Genomic DNA, 21,562 nt, shown 5'->3' on the forward strand with positions numbered 1-21,562 from the left:
CGCATCTTTAGTTCCATCTATAATGGACAACAGCTGTAAGGGTATTTAGTGCTCTGCTTTAATCCATGGGATGACATCTTTTGAGTCATCCTACACTGCTAGTAATCTTATGTTGACTGCATTGAATAACATTTATTTTGTCTCTTGCCACAAATGGTAGTCTTCTGGTGTCTGCTTTCGCTTTAATCCTCCTTGTCGCATTTCTTTGTATTCAACCTCATTTACAGTGTGCATGGTAAGGTCCTACAGAGTGCATGGTAGTCCTTGAGAAAGTGAGGATATAACACTTTGTTCAAGAGAAAATTACTATAATTATTAAAATCTCCTTTGAATTTTAAATATTAGAGGTGTATCTCTTGTTTGGTTCGAGTTTTTTTCTTCTTCCTTTTTTCAAATTATTACTTTGCCCTCATTTCAAACTTACCATATGACTTTGGATTATTAATGTCTCACATCACAAGATTACCTTATGACTTCGGATTTCCATGTGTGAAGTCATAAAGTAAAAAGGACCCAAATGATCTCTACATGAAGGGGTCTAAAAAGCTATAATACCCACCTCTTTTGTATTGCCCCTTTAGAGTCTTGGGAGAGGACCTCTAAGAGAGATGGGTCCTTCTTCTTTTTTTAAGGTAAATCAATGGGGATTTGGGCCCCTCCCTGTCTTAATTAATAGTGAAAAAAATGGAAGTACAAGCCTTATGCTACAATCTTTTCATATTTCCCAATCATATCAAAAGAAATAAGAGAAGATAAAAAAATTCGAAGGCCGGGCTTGCCATATATTGAAGATTTTTAGTAAAATTTGTTAGATTTTAATAAATTTGAATATGACCTAGGGCCTTGGCAGTAGTATTGCCAAGCCCCATGATGAGGTCTCTGACTCCATTCTCACCAAAAAATAGGGGCCCAAATCCCCACCGACTTATCACTTTAAGATAATGGGGTTGGGATCGTGGTGGTAGTACCACTTATGGCCCAACTAAGGTATAGGTTTTCATTCTCACAAAAAGCATTAAAAAACCACTAATGATTTCAAAGAGGGTAAGGGATTATCATCCCCACTAAATTACCCAAAAACAAACCTTGCCTTGGCCAAGGCCGAGTCCTTGAACATTGATATTTATAATTTCTCGAAAACCCATTTGCCTCCTAGTTTTCAAATGCTTAGATTATGGAGTTTGAAGAAACATCGATAATTTCGACTATAAGTTGGATGAAATATCAAATTTATATAAAATTAAATGACCAGACTACCCTTCAAAGTTTCAAGGGAGATGTGACTACCCAAACTTTTCCCGGCCAGTTAGAATGCATGGCAGGATAGGGAGGAAGGAAGGATAGAGCGCCGGCTGTATAGAGAGCCCATCGCTGGCTGTGTCATGAGCAGAGCCAGTTGAGTTGTGACCAGCGCCGACTGAGTTGTGGGCAGTGCCGGCTGAGTTGTGGGCAGCGTCGGCTGTGGAGAGGAGGAAGTGCCATCGCATATTGATTTGTGTGCCAGCGCCGGCTGTGAAGAGGAGGAAGTGCCAGCGCCGGCTGAGTTGTGTGCCAGCACCGGCTGTGAAGAGGAGGAAGTGCCAGCGCCGGCTGAGTTGTGTGCCAATGTAGGTTGTGAAGAGGAGGAAGTGCCAGCGCCGGCTGTGTTGAGTGTAGAGACCAGCACCGGCTGTGTTGTGAGCAGAGACCAATACCGGTTGTGTTGGGTGCAGAGACCAGCACCGGCTGTGTTGGGTGCAGAGACCAGCGACGGCTGTATTGTGTGCAGAGACCAGTGTCGGCTGTGTTGGGTGCAGAGACCAGCGTCGGCTGTGTTGGGTGAAGAGACCAGCACCGACTGTGTTGTGTGCAAAGACCAGCGTCGGCTGTGTTGGGTGTAGAGACCAGTGCAGGCTGTGTTGTGTGCAGAGACCAGCACTGGCTGTGTTGGGTGCAGAGACCAGTGCCGACTGTGTTGGGTGCAGAGACCAGCATCGACTGTGTTGGGTGAAGAGACCAGCACCGGCTGTGTTGGGCACAGAGACCAGCGCCAGCTGTATTGGGTGCAGAGACCAGCGCCGGCTGTATTATGTGTAGAGTTCAGCGCCGGCTATGTTGGGTGCAGAGATCAGCACCGACTGTATTGTGTGCAAAGACTAGCGACGGATGTGTTGGGTGCAGAGACCAGTCCCGACTATGTTGGGTGTAGAGACCAGCCCCAGATGTGTTGGGTGTAGAGACCAACGTCGGCTGTGTTGCGTGCAGAGACCAACGCCGGCTGTATTGGGTGCAGAGACCAGCGCCGGCTGAGTTACTGATATGCATGGATTATGAGTGCCACTTGTTAGATGCATGCTGATGTGAGTGCCACTTCTCCAGATATTAAGTCTTTTGATGACACTTGGATCACCACCTCAAACATAAGAGTACTTAAGCCTCTCCTCTCACACAAGCCACTCACTCTTCCTTCATTTCTCCTCTCTCTAAGACACATGACTTGAAGAAGTGACTGTTGCAGGGCAACCATTGTTGGGAGGGTGAGAGCTGTGAGCAAACGATTGGGGAAGGCCCCATTGTTATTTAGGTAAGTGGATCTCTTACCATTGCATTGTAGTCATGAGAATGCATGAAAATTTCTGTATGGGAAATGAGCAATGGAAGTGTATGTGGTGTAGAAAATCCTTACGCCTTTTTCATTGAAATTTGGGGCTCTTATTCTATGATAATAGTAGATGTTGAGAATGAATATATGATTCTTAGATTATGTAAGGAATGCATGTTATGTGTGTTCACATTGTAAGAAAATGGTTGTCATCATGTTTCTCACCATGAAATGAAGGCCATGGAATGTATTCTTGGGACATGTTATATGCCACTGTGAAATTCTAAAAATATGTGTGTTTTTGATAGAGGCTTCTGAACAGCCAAATGGGGTCCGATTGACCTCAAATTTCCACCATTGGAAATATATATGAGTCTAGTAAAATGTTCATTTTTTCTCACTGTTGAAATTCTTTATGAAAATAAAGTTATGTTTCAAAATAAGAGAGTATATCACTGTTGACTATTTTCCTGAATTTTCCACTGATGCTGCTGTGATCACTGATTTAAGTAACCAAATGAAGTCCAATTTTGGCCAAACCATAGCCATTTGAAATATCATTGAATGGGATAAAATTTTCATGTAGAAATTATTTTGAAATTATTTTTAGATTGAAATTTATACTCCAATCTATGAAGGTATGTCATTGTGGGCAGTATTGATAACAATAAGAACTATCACCTTGTTTGGCACAGATCTTTGAACCACTGAATGGAATCCAAATGCTTTCAAATTTACTTTGTTATAAAGATATACGTCTTGGCTTAAACTTTAATTTAAAACCATCACAAGTTATCTCACGGTTTGAAGGTTATAGTGATATGAAGTAGGGTATGTCGCTGTCAACTGCACATAGCAGGGTGCTGCTAATTAACCCTCACCTTGAAGAGGTCAAACGGGGCCCAATTGTTTTCATACCAGTCCCATTTAAAAGGTAGGAGTATCTAGTATAAAATTTGTTTTGAAACCCTCTTTAAATTCCAAAGGAATTGAGAGTTATGACCATATTTTGATCAGATATCAGTGCTTGAAATTGCAGGAAATGTGACATCGACACTGAGATTATGTGACTCTAATAATGTGATAATGTAATGTTGATACTGATATAGTATGAATCTGATATTGTTAAAAATGTGATCCTGATACTGGCACTTCGTGAGACTGAAATTGTCATCCCGTGATATTGATATTATAATTATGTGATACTGATACTATTAATCTGTAACATTAATACGACCATTATGTGGTACTGATACTGCTATATAAATACTGATATCTAGTCACTACGCAATTGGTCCTCCATTGGTAGTGGGTAATGTGATTCTATTATATTGATACTGATATTCTGCCTCTGTTATATGAAAAATGTTATTATATGATTTCTGGCCACTACGCAATGGGTCTCCATTGGTAGTGGATATTCTGATACTGTTATTATGTGATTTCTGACCACTACGCAATGGGTTCTCCATTGGTAGTGGATATTATGAGACTGTTATTCTATGATTTCTGGTCACTACGCAATGGGTTCTCCATTGGTAATGGATATTCGGATTCTGTTATTTTATTATTTTTGGGCACTACGCAATGGGTTCTCCATTGGTAGTGGATATTCTGTTACTGTTATTTTGTGATTTTTGGTCACTTCGCAATGGGTTCTCCATTGGTAGTGGATATTCTGATTCTGTTATTTTGTGATTTCTGACCACTACGCAATGGGTTCTCCATTGGTAGTGGATATTCTGATTTTGTTATATGAATTATGTTATATGTGATTTCCTACCATTACGCAATGCGTCTTCCATGGGTAGTGGATATTCTGATTCTGTGACTGCTATGCAATGGGTCCTCCATTGGTAGTCAGTTATCCTGTACTTCGATTCCTATAATAGGAGTGGAGTCGAGATGTAACTGTATATAACTAAGAGGGTCGCGCCCCTCGTCTTGTCATGGGCTCTACGCATTGGGTCCTCCAATGGTAGTGTAACGCCATCACGCCTAGGGCACAAGTGAGAGTCTTGTCTTGCAATGCCTCAACCTATCGTAAACCCCAAAGCGCGTTGTGGATGTGTGCGTGAGTGAGGATATTATGAAGTAGGGCACCCACTCATCATTATCCTCCTGAATGAGGGTAGAAGTCCCAAGTTATAGGATTGGTTTAGCCAGATTGACGTGGCTTCTACTTCGGGAGTTAATTAGTTTGTTATGTTTGTTCGAATTCTGTACTCTGTAAGAATATCCGACTGTAACCGTGATATCCATAAAGGTAGATATCATCTTGAAAACAAATGATGCTCCATTAACTGATTCTTACCCCCTTCTTATAGTATTCATGTGTACTCTGATATGTGACCATGCTCTGTAAGATAAAATGTGATTTCTGATAAACTATGAGCATGTTATCATGTATATACTGATAGTCATGAATGCAAGGGTAGTGATATGATTATTGGCTTTTAGCTCATTCCATCTTAATCTCATAACTGTAGAGTGAAGGGTGGTGACATCTGTGCTTAAGGTACGTGGCAGTTTGAGGGCCAGAAGCCTGAAATCAAGAAGCTTGAGAAGTCATCTTTCGAAGACTTCCACAATATGTTTTGGCGATTCCAACAACATGATGTATACTTCATTTTGTGTATTTTGGGCCAGTAGTGCCTGAAAGAAATTGTAAAGACTTTTGATATTGGAGGAATGGGATGGTTGTGCCTTTTGGATTGATATTTGTTTGATGAATGAATTTACTCTAGTTTTCTTTCATGGTTTGCTCTTGATTTTTAGTTTTTATGTGTTGAGCCACTCCCACCTGAGTGATGTTCGCGACATCCGGTCGTGATCCTACGCGCTGTCACCCTCTGGCACGGGTCAGGGAGCGGGGTCGTGATAGGAAAATCCATCATATTTTTTAAAAAACAATTTTAAATATTTTCCTAGGTGCTAGTTATTTAGATGTATATAGCCCAAAATTTTAGATCCATCCAATATATACAAAAAAGAATGAATATTAAAAATCTCTGGACTATCTAATCCAAATTTGACAAGCAGTCGATAGTATTTTAGATGACATATAAGTGGAGTTTCAGGAATGTTTTTTTCATTCTATTTTTTAAAAAATATTTTATATGTTTGACAAGTTTGTGAGGGGAGAACCATAGACTTCCAAATTTCTAGTTTAATCCAATATATAGAAAATAAAATAAAATTGAAATACTTAGATATGCTCTTGATCATCCATGAGGATATTTCGATCATTATATTTTTTACAAATTACTTTTCTATATGTTTTACAAGTGCTTGAGGGTGAAAAGTATAAAAGTCAAAGATATTAGCTAAATTTGACGTATAGAAAAAATAAAATAAAATTGCAACACTTAGACTTGCTCTCAACTTATCCTTTTTTTTCTTTTTTTTGTTCATTTTATGTGATATAGATTGTCAAATTCACTAGACCTACTATGGATGAGCTCTGATTTCAAATATCTTATTCATTTAATAAACATTACCATATCATTAACAAAAAAATTAATAAATCATTAAAATTAGTTAATTTTCAAATATCCCAGTTAACAAAATGCCAACTTAACCAAACATAATTTTCCAAAATACCCATAACTCTAATTTAGTTAACCAAATATAATATTTTCCATTACTAGATACTCAATTTCCTACAGTCTAAGTTTCAAGAATTGAAAATCTCCAATTCAAACGCCCTCTAGAGGATGCCACCTTTTGCATATGTTGAACCCAACTACGACATATATATCCTTTTCCTCTTATTCTATATATAGACAAAATATTATGAAATTCATTTTAAATATGAATCCCATAAATGTTACCTATATTTCAATAGGTATTGCAACAGCTTACTTGGAGAACTTATCAATATCGATATCAATATCAATCCCATATAACATGGATTTTTTTGTAGAGGTGATTTTGGATGTCACCATATCCAACAATATGTGCTTTTCTTTGATCGAATGTACAAACTCTAGCCTCGTACTAAACCATGCATAATACTTATTAGAATACAATATTTCTCTTAGAGGCGAAAACAAGAATCGCAAAAGTTGGATCCTACCAATATCGTGGACTTAATCGGTTAGAAACAAAATAGGAGAGTACAAAGCATAATGCGATAAATTAAGCACAAAACATACATACTACAAGAACCAAAAGATTTATATGGTTCACCCCAAAGAGAATATATCTATGGACACGGAAACTGAAATCTACTATATTAATGAGAGGTACATCGTATATTTTCGGATGCATAGTTCTCTCTAACCTTCCACAAGACCTAGTCAAGTAGCTCTTTTATACCAACTATTATAGCTGACATTACCTACTGACCTCTCATCCCTATTCAATTGCTAAATCACTAAACTAATGTCTTGGAATAGAACCTTAAAAGTAACATAGACTTTCTCTTATTAAAAAGAAATGCCGCCCAAAATCTTCATGGATATCGCTTCCCTAAAAGAAACTTATCTCCCACTCTGTAGGAGGCACCATCGCAATATTTCTCTCTATAAGAAACTCATATTTCTCTTTATGGAGGCTTTGTCTTTCATGCAGGAGCGGCACTGCCTCTTTCCATAAAGGAAGCCACACTTCCCATATGGTGACCACAAAAAAGGAGTACATATTCTTGTCTTCTAATTTCATATATATAAGACTATGAATCCCATCCCGATAGGACTCCCATGGATGTCACATATATCTCAAACTTAAGATATAACCAAGAGTCCTGATCTAATTGACTTAATGGGTATCCCAACTAACTTAAGAAACTTAACAATATCAATCGTATGTGTATATATATATATATATATATATATATATATATATATATATATATATATATATATATATATATATATATATATGAAAAGATGGGATTAGCCTACTAGCTCATATGAACATATGAGCCCAACGGCCCATATTGAATCTGGGCCGATCTGACGATCACGGATGTCTAGTCATACTTGAATTTTATTTTTTTCTACAAATCCAAATCATATGAAATTTTCGTTGTGTATTCTTCTTATCAATGTGCACCTAATAAAAATATAAAAATAATTATTTATAAAATAAATGACCAAAAAACCCCTCAAAACTTTTTAGGGGTATTTTGGTCAATTTATTTAACGTAAAATATGTTTTTGATATTTTTCAAAGATTCATCTATTTTTGATAAATACACACTTAAAATTTTAAGTGATTTGGATTTGTAGAAAATAAATAAAATTCAGGCACTACCGGACATCAGTGATCGTCAGATCGGCCTAGAATCAATCTGAGACGTTGGGCTCATATGTTCATATGAGCTAGTGGGCTAATCTCATCTTTTCCCATATATATATATATATATATATATATATATATATATATATATATATATATATATATATATATATATATATATATAGAAAGAGATAGAGAGAGAGAGAATTTCCTCATGGGGGTGATTTTGGATATCATCATATTCAATAAAGCCAGAGCTGCATGTGATTTGCTAGTGGTTTATCTCTTCAAACAATTTCATTTTCAGATTGAGAATTATTAAGCAAGTATAGCGTGCTCGTGTTGAAATATACTATACAACCAAAATAACTACGTGGAGTTTTTTTTCTTTAAAATTTTGGGATCTATCTAGATATTACCGTATCATTATTTTCAAGAAAATTTTGGATTTTGGATTCTGGATTCTTGAACACCTTGATCTTGCCCTTCGAGGCATAGTTATCTATTTACATCAAGGTACCATTTATATAAGGTTGTTGAAGTAAAATTGCAGCATTCTACATCATTCATTTTAGTTGGACGGTATAAATTTCACACATCTTTGAAATAATACCAAAAGTGACCTATCTTTTAAGCTAATATTGAAATATATACCATATGAATAAAATAGGTGGTATAGAGTATGGCAAATGAGGAGAGAAGTTACTAACATACAAGCATACTCTTTGTAGATAATGACCTTTTTGGACAACCATCTCCTAGCAGCGACCATCATATTTTCCAAAGTAGACCATCTCTGGCGATCTTCTCCAACAAGCAGCTATTTGCCTTCTACTTTTTTCTGCTTTTTGATGACCATTTTTCTGGCATGTTGCTTTCCTCAAATAGATCTCAGGCTACTGCCATAGAGTTGTGGTTTTTTTGCCTTAGATTTGAAGTTATTTCCCTATATATAGGCTTTTTCCGTTAAATCTGATCAGATATGAGTTCATTTTTCTCCCATTTTACTTCATTTATGTCGTACCTCTAGCTTTATTGCCTTTTCCTCTCTTAGTTTTTTTTTTTTTTTTCTCTCTCTTCCCTTTTCTCCCTTAGTGTCTCACAAAAACCTCATGTTATCTGGTTTATTCCTTTATTTTCTTTCTCCTTCTCCCTCCCACTTTGCTTTTTTGTCTATAGTCTTCTTTGCTCTTTGCTCTTTCTCTTTGTTTCTCTCTCTCTACTTCTCTCTTTTTATCATTTTTATTAGTTTTGTTTCTTAGGTATTTTATAAGCACTTTTATATGTAACTTCTTTGATTCTTTAGTTTTTATAGTTTTTTATGCCCTATTTTCTTATGAGCTCTTTTGTTTGTAGTTTCTTTGTTAGCTTTTCCTTGACTTTGGACCCTTAGCTCTTCCTTTGGCCTTTTCACCTTAGCCTTTTCCTAACAAGTTCCCTTCTTCATATATGAGAAAGGTTTCTATGCTTCCTCTTCCTCTACAACATAGAAGTTCTATCCTTCCCCTTCCATCCAGCCGTCCAATTTTGATGACGAGAGCCACTCACCGTTTGATCTTAGAACCGACGTCTCAAAGTATATTATTTTTAGTTTTTTATACAAATTGTATGAATATGAAATTTGGTACATGTCATATTCTCTTTGGGCTGCACCTATAAAAAATATTAAAAATAAATTTTGATAAAACATAATAACCAAAATACCCCTTGAAACTTTCAAGGGTATTTTGGTAATTTTATTTTATTGGAAATATTTTTTTTATATATTTTTTGCTAGGGTAATTTTAATACAGGAATGGAGGTCCAAAATTTGGTGCCAAAATATTTTATAAAAAAAAAAATAGTATAGAGACGTGACATTGTGATTGCCGCAATCTTAACCCTCCATTCAGAATAGACGGTTAGATAAGGGGGAAGATAGAACTTTTATGATGTAGGGGAAGCATAGAAAGTTTGCCCTATATATATATATATATATATATATATATATATATATATATACTAATAATCTTGTAGGATCCTCCCCTACCCATGTGTGTAGGACCCCAAAGGATCACCATTAAAGTTGATACAGATCTCTAAAAAAGTTATCACATGGGTGTGGGGCTTGACTTTTCTATAGATCTATGCCAAATTTAATGGTGATCGTTTGGGGTCCTACCCACATGGGCGGGGGAGGGTCCTATAAGATTATTTCTCATATATATATATATATATATATATATATATATATATATATATATATATATATATATATATATATATATATATATAAAGTCTTTCCAACGCCTATAGGAAAAAATGAACAGTGGTTTCGTCTATGCTCATCACCGTCCAAAGTTCATCGCACAGTCATGATTGTTCGGTAGTGTTTAATTTTCATTTTTTTTTCTATAAATTGAAATGATCTAAAATTTAGAGTGTGTATACATCTTAGTGAGACGCACCTAAAAAATATATAAAAACAATATTTCGTAAAATATAAATTCACCAAAATACCCCCAGAGTATTTCAAGGTTATTTTGATCAATTTATATTTTACGAATTATTTTTTTATATTTTTATTAGATTATCCTATTATTGATGAATGCATGCTCCAAATTTCAGATTATTCGATTTGTAGAAAAAATGAAAAATGAAAAATGAAACACTACAAAAAATTTGTGACCGTGCAATGAACTTTAGACGGTGATGAGCATAGACGAAATCACTGTTTATTTTTGCCTATAGGCGTTGCGTAGTGTTTTTTTTATCTATATATATATATATATATATATATATATATATATATATAATATTTTTTTTCCACTCCTTTCTCCCTCTCCACCTTTTATCCAAGATTTCCCTCTCTCTCCACCTTTTATCCAGGATCTATCTATACTACTGATCACCATCTCTTTTCCTCAATACTCATATAATGTAATAAGGTTAACGTCTAAGATGGCGTTTTTTTACAGGTTTGAAACTCCTTTGTATTAGGCCACTTGGGGTTAACACCTAAGACGGGGTAGGTTTAGTTGAGGGCCTCATTAAGCCCTATAGTAGAGGGTTTTGTTCCTCATAGAAGTATGATCTCCTTTTTTCTAGCCTTATATAGTGTCTGATAGAAGGTGTCTGCCACCTATCCCTCTATCAACTTGGGTGGTTGTATTTATTTTATCGACCAAACTCAAAGTTCAAAAGATATTTTCTCAAACTTTGTGGTACACCTAAGCAATGGGATTTCACATTAGATGGTTATAAGTAATTGTGACCTCTTTATATGGTCATAAGTAATTGTAACCCCATTGTATCAAAGGTAAGTGGTCTCATTATATTCAATCCCTTTTATTAATATGAATCTCATTTTAAAAAAAGAAAAGCTTATATAGAGCTGAGGCTCTTAATCAAATTAGAGCCTACCTAAAATAATTCACTAGAAGAGGTTGTTTTGATGCCCAAATATCCTCAAATTAATCATCTCGACATCAAGTACATAGGCATGAGAAAAAAATGGATTTCAAGTTTTGGAAATAGGGTACTTTGTGACATATTTTTGACCGTTAATTTTCAAGATTTTAAAGTTTTCATAGATTTGTCGATCTACACTATTTTTGAAGCTTTAAACTTTATAAATAAAAATGGAAATATATTTTAAGGCTACCACAAAGATTCCCCATATTACAACTACATTTCTCAATATTATTTGAAGGTGCGGTCTGATTTAATTGTTTAGAGTCTAGGTTCTACACAATCCGCACCCTTTAAAAAACGAAGTTGGCATGAGGCTTAGGCTTTATGAAAGCCAAATAAAGCCTCACCTCAAATCTTATGGAAAGCACTTTCTACAGCGAAAATCTCTATGATGGCTCTAAAATTAATTTCCAACACTGATAATAAAATTTGAAACTAAAAAAATCACACATATCTTGCGAATCTTTGAACACTTATTTTATCTTGCGAATCTTTGAACACTTATTTTATCTTGCGAATCTTTGAACACTTATGTTAGGGTGAATACTTAGACAATTTGTTAAAATAAAAACTATTTTTAGGAGTTTGAATTTTTTTTTTTTTTTTTTTTTCACAATTGTAATGTTCAAGTTGAGATGATGAGGTAAAGGCCTTCCAATGTATGAATTACAATTTTGGAAAATTATCACAAATATATTTTACTTTTTTGCCTAATTAAAGAAAAAAAAATTTAAACTTTTATAAAACTCGTACACCCATTTTATCCAGTATTTTTTAAAACCAAAATACCGGTAATTTCATTACCGTGCAGGCCCACCATCACCACAATTAAAGTGCCGTGCAGACTCCCCCGGCCATTACTTACTGTAACTTGTGAGGAGCGATGTGGCCAGTCTCTCTCTCTCTCTCTCTCTCTAGATAATCGCTGCACGCATTTGCTTCTTTCTCCAAAAATTCACCTTCACTTATTTTCTTCTTTTGCCGATGGTTCTATCATTTGTATTTTTTACACCTTTCCAAGAATTACTGGCGCTTTCTTTGTGTGATTTCAGGAAGTGAATTCCAGTGAAAAAGCCTTAGAAAATCACATTAGTTTCACTTAATGGATAGAGGGTTGTTCCTAAGCAAGGTCCCTTACAGTCCACCTTCTTGGGCTACCCATCTCGATCCCATCCCCTGTGACATTTACTCTTTAGGGCAAGTAAGTGTGGCCTAAGAGTGATCAGTTTGGTTTTTTCTCTCTCAACTCCCCTTCTCTCACCTAGTGGACTGAATTGATGCATTTTATTTGTGAGCTTTAATTTGCTGGTTTATTATTTTATTTTTATTTCATAAATAGATTTGCCAGTTAGAAGCATAAAAGGTTTTAATGCATGTGAAATTCTTAACCTGCCAAATTTGTGGATAGTTTGCTGATACTTGATGAATTACTCTGCGGCTTTTGCGATATTGCTCATTCTTGTTGGAAGTTTAGGTATTGATAGTTGAAATTTGCCATTGAGAACCACTTTTTAAGAGGCTAAGTTTTAGCAAATTGCATGACTTGTGATGTAGTTGATTGACAGTGGAAGGATTTGCAATTTTGTTTAATTTATGCGCTAATTTTTTTATCAAATGAGCTCCTTTTGGTTATCTTATTTGGATGCCTGATTCTAATACTAGAAATGGAAATCAATTTCTTGTTCTAGTAAAGCCAAATGCCAAAATATTCCAAGAAATGTTCTTATTTTTTATTTCATTTTGTGTTATCGAAACCTGTTTTTATTTCACCACTGAATTGAGGAGGTAATATAAATGGAGGTGCTGGTACTAGGTTTTGAATAATTACATGGACATAGTAATTTTATTTAGTGAGATCTTCTTGTGTTTATTTTGACGTGCTTCACAGATCTTCCTGTCTTTTTTTTTTAATACATGTATTGAATATTTAATGTCATTCTTTGAGGTCAAAAAAAATGAATGGCTGCTACATGGGCACCTCTTTGTTGCAATTCTTGGAATTACTTAAATGGCTCTCAAGCTTCATTTTCTGTGATCACCTGTCATGATTCTTTTCTTGGTGTACAACTATTCTACAACTTTAGAAATGCGCCTGTTGTTTTAATACCTGTAGTTTAGTGTTTCTCTAATTCGTTTTCTGTATTTTTAAATGGATAATTATTTGTACCTTTTTTCATTGATAAAGCGTAACATGCATAACTGTCTGGCCAAAGAAAAAAAGTTCAACATGTGTGATAGAAACAAGATATAACTTTGGGAATTTTTCTCATGGCTTCTTAGTTACTCTATATTATATGCAATTCTATCAAGTTTCAACATTTATTGCATATTTAAATGTATTTTTATTTTTAATCTTAGTGAAAGATTACTTAGCTAAACTTGTTTTGTGTCCTACTCTAAGCTTGATTCCTTGTTTGTGGTAGGTTCCTACCCCAATTCACAAATGGAATCTTCCTGGCTTGCCAAAAAATACGGAATTATGGATAAAGGTAATTTTCTCTTAGTATATGCCTTTGGATGGATAAATTTTTTTGGGTAATGGTAATTAGCCATTGCAAATCATTTAGTGTCCAAATTCTTGTTAAATGACGTTGTGCTTCCTATTTCCTGCTTTTTGTTGCTATCAAGCAAGCTTCTTACTGAGATGCATTCAACTTTGGAATATGAAATAATGCAGAGGGATGATCTCACTGGAATGCAATTAAGTGGTAATAAAGTCAGGAAGTTGGAATTTTTGATGGCTGATGCTGTGGCTAAGGGTGCTGATTGTGTTATCACCATTGGAGGCATACAAAGTAACCACTGTCGTGCAACAGCTGTAGCTGCAAAATATTTGAATCTTGACTGTTTCCTAATTTTGCGAACTTCAAAGGTTATTTTTCTACTCTTAAAAAATTTGGGTGATGTCTTCCTTTTGTCTACGTTTTAAGTATTTTGATACACTATATGTGTGAATGCATGTATTTATGTATGCATGCATTTCCCTCTCTCTCTCTCTCACACACATACACTCTCTCTCTCTAAATATTATGTGTGTGCATGCATGTGTGGGTGGATGTGTGAGTGTGTGGAGAGGAGTGTGTGTGTGTGCATGTGCGTGTGTGTGTTTGTGGATGTAAATGTCATGCCTTTGGAGTTCTCTCAAAGGTTTCTATGATACTGGGGATGACATTAACTCAATTATGGATGAACTAGATGCTTGATTTTTCTTTTTGGCAATTAACTAGTTGCTTGATTTGCCTGCATTTTAGGTACTTGTGGACAAAGATCCTGGTTTGACAGGCAATCTTCTTGTTGAACGGTTGATAGGAGCAAATGTGGAACTTGTTTCTAAGGAGGAGTATGCGAAAATTGGCAGTGTGGTTTGTTCTTTTCCTCTAAATGCGTGTTATAACTATTGATGTTTGGAATTTAGTGCAAGTGAATCATTATCCCTGCTTACCATGACAAAACCTCAATGCGTGGACGTTGTGATATGCAGTGATTAAGGACTCATTCGAGTCCTTTCGGACTTGAGTGAGTAACTCGGCCTTGCCCTAGTGGCGACTCACCTTACACCAAAAACTTGTAAAAATAAAAAATAAAAAATAAAAAATGTTAAAATATAAAAGAATTAGAAAACACCAATACATAAATTAGAAATATTATTTTAGATGAATCTGAAAGTTTTTGAAATGATTTCAGAACGTTCTTATTTTTGTGTTTTTTTTTATTTTCTGAAATATTCAAGGTATAAATCAAGTTTTTCAATAATCCATCTTTTATAAATTTTTCCCATCTTCTTTGGCCTTCTAATGTTATCTATTCACTCCCTAAACTTTTTTCTGATTTTTAACTATTTTTCATAAATTGTCTACCTCTTTTTTGACTTTTTGACTTTTTTTTGCGCTGTGCATTATGCGGACTCGGCCGAGTTACTCACCTCGGCCAAGGGCCGGGTGCCTTCGCCGAGGCAATCTTCAAAACATTTATGATATGTATGAAATAAAAATATGGCATTTCTGACATTTCCAACAATATGAACTACATTTTTCTCGCCATAGTTAGTGATGATAATGAATGTAATGCTAACTGATTCTAAAAGTGATGGATAAATATTGGGTAGTTCTTGCAAAGAAAGCTTGAATAACTTGTTATTGTTCTCTTCAAACTTGAACGTGGGTGTTCATATCAGAGAGTTACTGAACAAGAAAAGGTACGGATCCAGATCAGGTATTTGTTATATAGGGACCACGGGGATGTCTATATAGAAGAGTTAACATGCTAGAGACAAGTACCTATATACTTTTACAGTTTGTCATATAAGGAGAACTTTGTTTTTAGGATATAGCGAGGAAGAAAATATGAATGATGCATGGTATCCTGGATCCCCACCGCATCCATTGGTACACCAATATTTGCCAACTGATCTGCTATGAGTTTGCCTGGCTTGACCTATGGCCCTTAACTCCATGGACTATCATACAAAGTGTATACACACATCAGAAAACAAGTCCCTAACTTTTTGAAAGATTCCAGACAACCTACCAGTTAATGCTGCTCCACTTGATCCACATATGAAGCTTCCTGGAGTCTCCTCCAGTAATAATTGGTTTCCCATAGATATCCTTCATAAATTCAACTCTGGACCCAAGGTCCTGCAGAGCACTTAGTGTACTGTATTCATTGCAAATCATGGGTCCTATATGGATTTTGAGACTCTTATTTAGATTTAACATTTTAAAATATCCTATTGAAGGAGCTAGCCAGATTACATTTAGGCTCAACTTCGGTGAAATCCTTGAATGAATTATTCATGATTCTTGGAAGTCAATAGTCTTTAGCCCTTACATAAATGGTCTTATGTAACATCTGATTACGACATCTTCACATTCTTTCTACATCCTCCAAATGACTCCAAAGGAAAATGGCCTCCACATGGCTGAATCCCTTTGGTACTATTTCTTCCCTGTCCAAGCATGTAATCAAACCCAAAAATGAAGCAACCACAACCCCTGCAACATTAAACAAGCTTGACACAATCCCTAGGAAGCCCGACTAAACTTGCACTGAACCAGGAGGTGATCCACAAATTCTTCTCACCCATACAATGCGTTAAACATGTTGTTAACCAAGGAGTGTCTGTGTTGAAGATGATTTGTTGCACCTCATTTATTTTCATATGATTACCAAAGTAAACCTAACAAGGGGCTCACTGCCCCCATGCTAAACTACCCAGATTTTCTTTCCAATTAGAACCACATGAATAATGAAAGATATATAGACTTAGCAGAAAAGACCTGCCTGCAGGCATTATGTCCCTGAAGACCTTAACTATATTATCATATTGGCCTTGGTTCCCCAAATATATTTCTTAGACATGTTGTCATATTGGCCCCCACAGTTTATTTGTCCATATGAATGCAACTAGTAAACTTCTTTGTTACAATAGGAAATCTTACACGGAGTATACTGGTGACTAGCTAATTCTTTGACCTAAAAGCACTTGTCTTTTCTACCTGGAATGTAATATATCAAGTTAGATGGAGATCGAATGGTTAAGGAGCTGATTTATGATCTGTTCCCTTGTTAATTATGGTCTGCCGTTTCTTTGCTCATGCAGATGTGAATTACTGCTTATTATTTTATGGGTCCAGGCTCTTGGGAACTTGCTAAAAGAGAGGCTTATTAGCAAAGGAAGAAGGCCGTATGTTATTCCTGTTGGGGGTTCAAATTCTTTGGGAACATGGTATGTAAAGTTTTGAGAGTAATTGGCTAGCATGATGTTCCTAGTTGGCTGTTTGTTACATGTGTTTTGTAATCAAGGATTGCCCAAGTCAAGCTTTGGGCTGGCAGATTTTTCTTTAAAGGGAAATTATACTAGAACGGAGAATATCGTCCATTGGGTTGTCACTGGCCATTGAAATGATGGATGGTGATGGAGCGATACATGACTCCAATAGTAGGTCCCACTCATCCATCATTTCATTGGATAAAGGGGCACAATGGCGCTAGGGCTTTCCTCAGTCCGTTGGTATGTAATATGCTTTCCCATCTTTTATATGTGGCATATGGTGTTCTAAACTACTCTTGTTTGGGAGATTCTTTACTTCATAGACATAAGGTTTTGCAGCTATTTTGGTACTTGTTGAAAATGAAAATCTTTAATGCTCATAATAATCAGTTTATTCTTATGAAAAATGGCTGATATTGGATTTCGAGTTATTTATGGCTGTGCATACTGTCACTTACCTGTTCGGGTGTCTTCAACCATTCTTTTTCTGAAATGAACAAAACTGCTTGAACATCATTATTCAGTTATGATGGATGGGGTACTGAGCTTGGAAGTAACTGCTCATACCAGTCGTCTCCTTTCACATGAACTAAACTTAATTGGCTAACGATGTGTTTCAGGGGCTATATTGAAGCAATTAGGGAGATAGAGCAACAATCACAACAGATGGGCCTTTGCTTTGATGACATTGTTGTTGCCTGTGGAAGGTTTTCCCATTTTAAATTTTAAAATAGAGTTTCTTGTGAATTCATTTGAGTTCTTTATCGTAAGGACACATCATTTCTAACTGATGCTTAGTTGAGAATTAGTTGAGAAAGAATTGTCCTTAACTGCGCACTGCAATAATATTTTTTTGGATTTTGGAGGGCATATTTTAACATAATTATTATATCTCAAAAGAAAAAAAAGAATCGACCTTTTGTCGATAAAATCATATTTAAATTTATGTGGTTGAATTTTACAACTATTATTGAGGCTTGTTTCCCAAATGGCCAATAGGCTGAAACTAGGGCTGGCAATGGGCAGGGAAGCTGCATCCGGCCTGGCCCTAAAAACTAGGGCCTGGTCCACAAATTGTGGCCAAAGGCCGTGCCGGGTCAGGGCCACTACAGGGCTGACACTGTTCGGCCCCGCCCTTATTTTTTCTTTTATTTGTTTTGCCCAGCCCTACCCGGCCAGTCCTTGCATTGACAGGGCTAGGGCGAAGGCCTCTTTGGCCAGGCCTGAGCCAGCCCTATGGGGACAAGGGTCAGGGCCAGCCTAGGCCTGGCCCAGGCCAAGGCCTAACTGAAATGTACTAAATTGTTTAGTTCTCAATATATCTATTCTTTTGGCTAAAATCAAATATTATGTTTAGTATGAGCTACTTGGTTGCCTAACTTGATCCTTTGTTGCACATTTTTCGATTTGTAGTGGGGGAAGCATCGCTGGCCTGTCTCTAGGATCATGGTTAAGTACCCTAAAGGCAAAGGTCGCAATTGCCTCTATCCAATTGGTTCATATGTTTTATTTTCCCGTGAATTCCTGAGATTTTACCTAATCTGAATCCGCACTAATTTAAAATCTTCTATCATTTCAGGTTCATGCTTTTTCTGTTTGCGATGATCCCAATTACTTTTACGACTATACGCAAGGCCTAATTGATGGACTCCAATCTGGACTTTCTTCACGTGATGTGATTGACATCCAAGATGTAAGTGATATTATATGCCTTGATCTATTTTTTATTTTTTATTTTGTATTCATCTTTCGCAACTTCTTTGATATTGGGTAGTCTGGCATTTTACGCTTCTCTATTTATCTTATATTTTCAAGCATCTACCAAATCAAATCTACGTTAAAACATAAAAAAATGGTTGAATATAAATTACAGAAACAGGATTGCTTCGCTAGTTAATTCCTTACAGCAAGACCTGATTGGCTAAGCCTAGTTAGTTTTCAGCTTTGGTCTTATTTACAATTGAAGAAGAAGATACATCTCTCCAAATTAATGCCTGGGCATGGTGAACGTCTCTATGTGGATGATTGGGCATGGATCTTCTGATTAAATTTGTGTTAGGTTACGGATTCAATTCAATCTGCTCCAGCAGAACTGTGCTTTGTTTTTCCATGTTTGGGTTCTTTATTTATGAAAAAACATGCAAAGAAGGAAATGAGTACTGTACCTTATCAAACAATATAAGATATAGTCGATTAATTCTCTCTAGGGCTGATCCTTGGTATGAACAATGACAAATGAGGTGTGGTTAAAGGCTCGGCTACACTCCTCTTGAGTAATATTATAGTCCCTTGCATGTAGTATATCGAGGAATATTTGCTTAGACACATTCATACCTACCCTCAAACCCTCACATCAAGGCTGACAATTAACTATTGCTGGGGAGTGATATGCAGCAACGAATCTCAAATGGCAATTTTTAACCGATTCATGTTTTCAAGAGTTCTTATATTAAGATTTGCGATTTTGAAAGGGTTAGGAATTTGAGCAATTCCCAAGTTAGCACATAAGCAAAAGGAATAGAATTTTACTGGGGAATTCATATGATTTATGATGACCATGTATTCCAGTTTTTGCATGGTAAGTATGGATGCCCGAGCAAGGGCCAGTACCTTCCAAACCTGGTCACCATTGTGACAGTTATGTTGAGGCTTAACATACATATTGGACATTTTTGTTTGCAATTGATCCACTGGGGACCACTGTGTACTATGAATGCCAGTTAATTTTATTTGCTACTCATGTACAATTCCATATTCACAACTGATTAAAATTGTGTTTCTGCTGGTTCACTTGCAAGTTTTTCTAATGTCCACGTACATGATGTGGCATCCAATTCTTTCAGTGATAAAGCTGCAATTTATATTTTGGTTTAATTGAAATTTTGTTTTTGCATAATTTTCTTTGAAGTGCATATTGATTTAGCAATCAACGTGCAAAAATGAGCCCTGTTTATAAAGCAACTAATTGGACAGGTAAACTCAATGGGTAGGGGTTTATGCATTGAAATATTATGATCTAAATCATTTATATCGAAATCACTACTGCATGGAAATACTTTAAATAATGCGATGGAAACTAATGGATGTAATGTGTAAACAGGCAAAGGGACTTGGCTATGCCATGAACACTACCGAGGAGCTTCAGTTTATCAAAGAAATAGCTGAGGCAACGGGTGTTATACTCGACCCTGTCTATAGGTACAGTATAGTTCTTTTGTTCCAATATCTCACTGTAGCACACAAGAACTTTTTCTTTGCATATGTCGTGGATCATGTTATGGATTCTTGTTCTTGCCTTGCATTCTCACACGACACTTAGAGCTTCTTTTAGGAATAGCAAATCTGATGAAAGGCTGTGTAGCTATTATTCATTAGAAAAATGCTTTCTTATCTGAAAATGCATTCTTATATGCTGATCACTTCGGCATGAAAGAAATGTTAAAAAGTTCTCACATCTTGACAAAGCACATTCAAGAAAGGCCACTTAGTTGAAATTCCCTTGTTTAAACGACCCCAAATTGCAGTTTCCTTTCTTTCTTCTCGCTTCCTAGAAGTTTCCTTCTCTAAATGTGAATTGCTAAGCATGCATGTTGTGTGTGTGTTCTCAGGTGACTAATCCTAATGCTTTAGAGAGAGAGAGAGAGAGAGAGAGAGAGAGAGAGAGAGTCTAACCATGCTAATCTCATATTTGTTCAAGTACAAGGGTGCTTCAATCTAACTTCTGGGCTTTTGATCTTTGTTTTTTGTGTTTATGCGCGTATGCGTCTGTGTGTGAGAGAGAGAGACAGAGAGAGAGAGAGAGAGAGAGAGAGCTAATCTTGTATTTGTCTCAAGCACAAGGGTTTTTCAGTCTTACTAACTTCTGGGCTTGATCTGCTCATGTGCTTAATTTTCCAGTGGAAAGGCGGCATATGTTTTGCTGAAAGACATGAAACAAAATCCAGCGAAGTGGGAAGGGAAAAAAATCCTCTTCATACATACTGGTGGGCTTCTTGGGATGTATGACAAAGTTGAACAGTTGCAATCTTTGATGGGAAAGTGGCAAAAGTTGGTAGTCGAAGAGTCGTTTCCTCGGATAGATGGAATCGGGAAGATGTTCTAATGTTTATCTTCATTCTCTCAATCTGGTCAGACACAAATGCTTGAATGTCATATCTTCTAGGATGATGATGAACCTTGAATAATAACCATTTACTTTGCTTAAAACAGGGATGATGAAGCTATGAACTGTTTTCTGTGAAATGCATGAATAGAAGCAATTCTTGAAAACAAGAATTCCTGCATTATCAAAACAACAATACTATCTCAACAATCTCTCTCTCTCTCTCATCTTGAAAGCAAAATGTCCTGCATTATCAAAACAACAATACCATCTCAACAAAGTCAATGTCAATGTTAAAAAGTAATTAAAAAGTAATGAAATTTAAGAAATAAATTAATATGTAGAAATTTAATTAAACGCTGACCAATTATAGTAAATGATTGAAATCATATGGACAGACTTAGGAGTT

General features: G+C 36.0%; 1 protein-coding gene across 2 annotated transcripts; it reads left to right on the forward strand.

Annotated features, from left to right (window-relative positions):
* The first annotated feature begins 12,044 nt into the window (after window positions 1-12,044).
* D-CDES (D-cysteine desulfhydrase) lies at window positions 12,045-21,320 on the forward strand. Of its 2 annotated transcripts, none has more exons than XM_088864445.1 (11): window positions 12,045-12,151; window positions 12,331-12,479; window positions 13,702-13,767; window positions 13,956-14,150; window positions 14,530-14,640; window positions 16,915-17,006; window positions 17,672-17,758; window positions 18,465-18,522; window positions 18,631-18,744; window positions 20,152-20,249; window positions 20,949-21,320. In XM_088864445.1, exons 2-11 carry the CDS (start codon window positions 12,381-12,383, stop codon window positions 21,151-21,153), a joined length of 1,125 nt encoding a protein of 374 aa, XP_088720571.1. In that variant the 5' UTR covers window positions 12,045-12,151; window positions 12,331-12,380; the 3' UTR covers window positions 21,154-21,320. The 2 variants fall into 2 exon arrangements, with proteins under 2 accessions (XP_088720571.1, XP_011625271.1); XM_011626969.3 differs by having other exon boundaries at window positions 12,142-12,170.
* The last annotated feature ends 242 nt before the right edge of the window (window positions 21,321-21,562 follow it).

Source organism: Amborella trichopoda, chromosome 4, assembly GCF_054954075.1.
Source record: "Amborella trichopoda isolate Santa Cruz 75 chromosome 4, AtrichopodaSantaCruz75HAP2 v2.0, whole genome shotgun sequence".
Lineage (NCBI taxonomy): Eukaryota > Viridiplantae > Streptophyta > Magnoliopsida > Amborellales > Amborellaceae > Amborella > Amborella trichopoda.